Here is a 6,072-nt window from a genome sequence, read left to right on the forward strand (position 1 = left end):
GTCACCTTTGCTTCTACTATAACAAGTTAATGGAGAGATGTTAACATAGGGCAAGTTAACCCTTCAAGGACAGCACCTGAGAAGGGAGAGCTTCTTCTCCCCTTTCTTTCCTCCCCCTCCAGCTGTTACCATGGAGCCCAATTGGTAACTTCTCTGGGAAGGGCCAGGCTGACTTTTTAATCACAACCTGCTTTTACAGGAACTATCCCAGTTCTGCAAGAACTATGTAAATCTCCTCTGAAAATGAGCCCCCCCCCAGTGACCTAATTACCTCCCACTAGGACCATCTCTGAAAAGTTCCACCAGCTCAACAAAGCTAGACCTTCAGCCCACAAACCTGTGTCCCCAAACTGAGACCCTATTCAAACCAAAACTCAACAGTGACAATGACGACATGAAAGGTCCTCATCGTCTGTCTACCTGACCATCTCTCTATGTCCATTCGTACGATTGTACCTGAAGCTCCCATCACCTCTCTGAGCTTCCATCAGGGAGAGGCAACTTATTCAATAACTCTCTTGGCTAAATTTAAGTTGGGTTTCTCTTAGTACCTATGGTAGAAAGTACCAATGTGCATAAACGCATACATTCATACAGTCTACAGAGTATTTCTGACTGTACTTTTACCAGCGGATCACACTTGTGATTGGCAGGTCAAGACCGGGGATGTCATGAGCTCAGCTGCAGGCCCTGCCTTCTCCCTGCCCATCTATCTTCAGGGGTAATTACTGACTCTAGCAGCGTATGTTATTTTTTTTTTTTCTGAGTTTCGTGTTTCATGTTAACAGAACCATGTGTTCTTATCACTCAGCTGTTATCTCCCTACAGGATTTGTGACTGTCACCTGTGCTGCCGTATGTGGTTGGGACTTGTTCATTATCAGTGTTGTAAAGCCATCCGTGGTGTGACCTTGCCTGGATTTGTCTGTTCTACTCTTGTTGGGCATTTGAATGATGCATTAACCTCCTGAGATCACCATAACCAAATACTATAGTCTGGGAAGCTTCAACAACAAATTATTTTAGCATAGTTCTGGAGACTAGAGGTTCCAGATGAGGGTGCTGGCTGATTCTGTCCCTGGGGAGGGAGCCCCTCCTGGCTTGTAGATAGTCACTTCCTCACTATGTCCCCATATGATTTTCCTTCTGGGTGTGTGGTGTTGGTGGGGTAGAAGGGTCTAGTGTCTCTTCTTATAAGGACACGGATTTTCCTTGTCTAGAACCTGACCCTCATGACCTATTTAACCTTGGTTACCTCCATGAACGCTCTATCTCCAAATACAGGCACCTTGTAGGTTGAGAATTCGAGATAGGAAGCTCAGTGGGGGGTGTGAGTCAGGTTTTCATCACTGTGACCCAAAGACCTGACAAGGACAACTTGGAAGATGAAAGATTTATTTGGGCCAAAGGTTTCCAGAGTTCAGTCCTTGGCAGGCCAACCCCATTGCTCTGGGCCCAAAGCAAGGCAGAACATCATGGTGGAGGGTGAAGGCTTCTTCATGGGTGCTCAGAAGCAGAGAGAGGGAAAGGGCCACAGAAAATCTGAGCCCTCCCATGGACCACCCCAGGGCCCACCTCCTCCAGCAGTGCCCCCACCACTCAGTCCACTTGGGTTGGACTGATTAGGTTATAGCTGTCCCAATCTAATTATTGCACTTCTGAAATTTTCTATATGAACACAGGTGGTTTAGGGGACTCCTGGTACACAAGCCATAATGGGGGACATAATTCAGTTCATTACAGATAGTGTTGTAGGGACAAAGGAGGCAAGGCACCGAAGATAGCACTTTTATTTGGCTGCAGCCAGGTTCAGAGGGCACAGCTTTTGCTGTAATCAATCAATCCCCTGAACCCCGAGTTCAGGGAGTTTCAGAGTTTTAACCCAGCATGTAAGGGGAGGGGCTCAGAAGTTCACAGTCTGCAGAAGTTCACATAAAAGCAGCTTTTTCTTTCACTGTTCTGGGCAAGTTAACTCTTCAAGGACAATACCTGAGAAGGGGAGAGCTTCCTCTCCCCTTTTTGTCCTCTACCTCCAGCTGTTACCATGGAGCCCAGTTGGTAACTTATCTTAAAAATGTAGACTTCTCTGTGAAGCCCAGCTCAAGGCCAGAGGCCTTGTTTGTTCATTTCTACGAACTACTATATGGATACATGTTTGTGAGCATAGTAAGGGGTGTCCAGCACCTGGAGTGCTCATATCTTCCTGGCCAGTAGCCAAATAAAACAGTGCGACACGAAAATAGGAAGTTTATCTACATTGAACTCCTTTGCAGAGACTCTTTTGCTGACAGTCCTAAAATCAGCCATGGTGAAGGTTTTTGGAGACTTTTCTGTGGATAAAGGGGGTGCCACTTCAATAGTTTTAATGAATATTCTTGAACATGTCTTCTAATGAGAATATACATGCCTTTCTCCTTGATACCTACCCAATTTGCTTTCCTGACAGAAAACAAGGATCATCCTGTATTGTTTTCAATACTTGGTGTTCTCCGCATAACTGCTGTTCATTGATCTTTTTTTATACTGTCATCTCCTTGGTTAATTTTATTGTATGAAATGATTTACAGAAGTGCATGCCTCTAAATAGATCACTGATGGTTGGTTGGTCATTTAAGAGCCAGGACACCTTTATTCATCATCCTGGCCACCACTAGGGTGACCAGGCACGGACTTCATCAAGAGTCATCATTATTGTGGCCATATTCTTGAGTCTCAAGAACCTTCTTGGCATTGAAACTCAGATCTGAATACAGAGATGGCATTCTGCTAACCCTTGCTATGGAATGTCTGATGTTCCAATGTAATTAAGTGTTTGGAGTCCCAAGAGCCAGTCCTAGGATTGGAGAGGCAGAGAGCCTATGGGAAAATTTGTCTTTGTGGTAAGTCTAAAAGAGGGGACCGGGCTTCTCATCCCTGTTGGGGGGGTTGATTGCACCCCCATTTATATGGGTCCCTATGACCTCTCAATCCAGCGAGTCCTTTGCCATCTCCAGTCTACCCTCGTATTTGCTGGGGGTCTCCCTCCTCCCACTCGCTGACTTCCACCTTCTGTGCTACTAGAGCAGTTCTTGCTGCTCTGTCCACCTTTCAGCTTCCAATATGCTGTCGTGGTCTCCTCCCAGGTTTGCCCAGATGGGTTCGTACCCAGGAAAACTTTAGTTTGCCGTCTTTCTGAAGAACTTGGGGATAGAACTGAAATCACCAGATCTCTTTCCCTCACAGGAAATGGTAATTTGTTTTTTTAAAACTAAGTGTTTCAAAATAATATCTCTCCATGATTGACAGCTACGTTGCATCCCAGAGTGTAAATAGTGAATTATCTTTCCTGTTGTTGGTCGTTCTGATTTTTTCACCTTTAATGTGGTGAACATCTCTGGATGTCCACTGCATAGGCAATCTCTGGAATTACTCCCGGAGAACAGTGTTTCCAAATGTAGATTTTGTTATTATTACTGAGGTATGAAAAGGCCAAGGTCATCAGCTGAGGAGATGCCGGCTTTACAAAGAGTTTGCTGCTCCATGTTCCCAAGTCTAGGAACACTTTGTGCACATGGGGAGGGGGTCACAGTCACACGGGGAAGCACTGGGGTCATAGAGCAGGTGGGGGTCTGTGAATAAGAGGCTTTATTTTGGTTTTCGTGGGAGGGAAGAGGAGAGGGGGAAAACAGGGCTAGGATTGTTAGTTTGAGTGATTTCAATGGGCTCTGGGGCTCTGGGGCTGTTCCATCTGGTACCGGGCCCAGGAGTGAGCTGGGCCCAGGGAAGCTGAGAGACAGGTTCGGATCCAATTGAGCAGTTCTAGGGCTGTGAGTGGCTTTAAAATTTCCCAGCTTGTTGTCAGGACTCCAGGAAAAAACTTGGCCTTGCTTGAAGGCTCAGCTTGCTGGTGCCTGCTTTGGAAAGGTCACCGTGCAAAGTTTAGAGTCCTGTGAGAGAAAGCCTTATGTAAGAAATTGTTGGCTGAGTCTGTGGTCATCTGCACTCTGAGAGTTGGGTGGGGACTATTTAGAAAAGTGGGTTGACTCTGGGTAGGAGTGGCCTTCCCAAAGACAGCCTGATGAAGGCTTCAGAAGAGAGAGTTCTTCTGCCATTTTGGATTATGCAATTTGGCTGGGTGGGCGGGATCCGGGCAGGTCTCCCATCCCGGGACAGGAGCAGGGCATTGCAGCTGAACAACACAGAGTCTCTCTGGCCCTGGAGCTGCTGTCCTTCCAGAATGTGGCTCTATTCTGTGGTCTTGGCCTTTCTCTCCGCGAGCACTGCTTGGGGTGAGTCCTGGGGAAATGCAAACATCAGCGAGCACATCTGGAAACCCTTCTCCTGGCCGAGTTGGGAGGAGACGTGAGTAGGGAAGAGGCATGCAGGTTCATTTCTGCTGTGCTGCTCACACTCTGGACTTGGCATTGCACGTGGAGTTGTCTAGTCCAGCCAGTGCGGGGAGGACAAAGACACTGAGACCTCAGCTGCAGCCACCAGGCTCAGGAGAGCGCTGAGACAACCTCATACCTCACACAAAAGGAGTTTAAAGCTTGGTTTAATTTCCCCTTTATTATAAGGCCAGATCTGGCCAAAACATGGAGGGTGGCCAGCACAACATTAAAAGCACCATCTCAAGAGCCAAGTGCAGGTCTGAAGACCAACTGAGCACTTCTGAGCTGGGCATCCTTGGGCCAGGTACTTAGCTGTGCCTGGGTTACCCCATCTCTGAGTAGGGATGAAAGAGTCCCCACCTCATCATGCTGGAGGGGGGATAAAAGGAGTGGTTTTTTTTAAAAGCACTTAGAATGGTGCCTCATCTAAAGGGGTACAGAAAAGGGATTGATAAATAAAGGGGATAATTTTAAATGGAATGAATCAATGTGATATTTGATGCATGGTAAAATAAGACAAGGAATCCTTGGCCATTGAAAAGACAGTTTGTAACTCACAGGTCCTAGGAAGTTGACCACCCCACTGTAGCGGGAGAGGGACACAAGAGGACCCACGGAGGCCAGTCAGGATGCAGAGGGAGAGTGGGGACTGTGGAGAAGGGCTTTGGTTGTGGCTCCACCAGAAAGAAGGTGAGGCAGGGCAAGCAGATGTAGGGCTGCCTGGTTGGGATTACTTTATGGGACTTTGGTTTATAGGAGCTGTCACCGTTGTCTGGTACCTGGCTCTGGGTCATTAGGGCAGGTGACACTGGCCTGGAGTTTGAGAACCATATATAGGAGGTGGTGTGGACGTGGGTTCTGGATTGGTTGCACCTGCAGGAGGTAGTTCCTCCAGGATAGTCGAGGCCTCACAGGTCAACACTTCAGATGCAGGAAATAAAAATGGTTATTACAGGGTTATAGGGAAGGATCTCAGCATATAACTGTGCCATTTTATGGACAGAAAAACTGAGAGTCAGAATGAAATGTACTCTCCAAAGTTTACCTGGTAAGTCATGTACTGGTCTCTCTCTGGGTCTTAATTCCAGAGGCAGTGCCCCGGACAGCAATAGTCAAACAGCCCCCGATACCTGGGATTTCAGCTTCACTCTGGCTGGTCCTGGGTTACCCCATCGGAGGCCTGGAACCAAGTGTAAGGCAGGTTAACAAAGGATCCAAAGTTCAAACGAACCATTCGATTACTGCTGGTTGCCTCTAGTAATATCATCCTATTTCCATCTTTAGGAAGTTCATATAAGCCGCTTGCAAATCCTGTTTGCCCATCTGTTCAGTGGGCATATGGACACTCACCTGGTGAAGCTTTTTTAAGGAATAATGTAAAGCAGCTAGAATGCACATCGGGTACACAGAAAGTGCTCAGTATGTGCACATTCCACATGACCTAACAGGTGCCTGCTAATTGTTGCCACCTTGTATGCCTCCCACCCCATCTGCCCATATTCCCACCCTGGGCAATCTGGCTTCTACCCACTTCATCTGGGTTGAAGGTCATCACTGAACTACTACAGGACACACCCAGAGATTTCCAATTTCTGCTCAGACTTCGCCCTCTTTCACCTCCTTGAAGCACTCGCCCAGCCCCCTCCCCCTCTCCTCCCTGGGCTCCCAAGGCTCTGCCCTCCCCCACCCCCCACTCTAGAGGG

The 6,072-nt window shown here is 47.6% G+C and overlaps 1 protein-coding gene and 1 long non-coding RNA gene across 7 annotated transcripts in view; one reads left to right on the top strand and one right to left on the bottom strand.

Annotated features, from left to right (window-relative positions):
* Positions 1–3,605: 3,605 nt before the first annotated feature.
* LOC125612970 lies at positions 3,606–6,066 on the bottom strand. Its single transcript, XR_007343466.1, has 2 exons — positions 5,720–6,066; positions 3,606–5,549 (listed from the first exon to the last, which is right to left on the bottom strand). It is a non-coding gene; the product is annotated as an uncharacterized LOC125612970 (long non-coding RNA).
* The window catches only part of LOC107144854 (liver carboxylesterase 1-like), a 24,584-nt gene continuing 22,611 nt past the window's right edge, over positions 4,100–6,072 (top strand). For 3 of the 6 annotated variants that reach the window (XM_048792163.1, XM_015488716.2, XM_015488718.2), the window contains exon 1: positions 4,100–4,267. In XM_048792163.1, coding sequence (XP_048648120.1) covers positions 4,216–4,267 — 52 coding nt within the window. In that variant the 5' untranslated portion in view covers positions 4,100–4,215. The remainder of the gene's footprint in view (positions 4,268–6,072) is intronic. The other 3 variants (XM_048792162.1, XM_015488715.2, XM_015488717.2) reach the window with 1 other exon arrangement.

Source organism: Marmota marmota, unplaced genomic scaffold, assembly GCF_001458135.2.
Source record: "Marmota marmota marmota unplaced genomic scaffold, marMar, whole genome shotgun sequence".
NCBI classification, from domain to species: domain Eukaryota; kingdom Metazoa; phylum Chordata; class Mammalia; order Rodentia; family Sciuridae; genus Marmota; species Marmota marmota.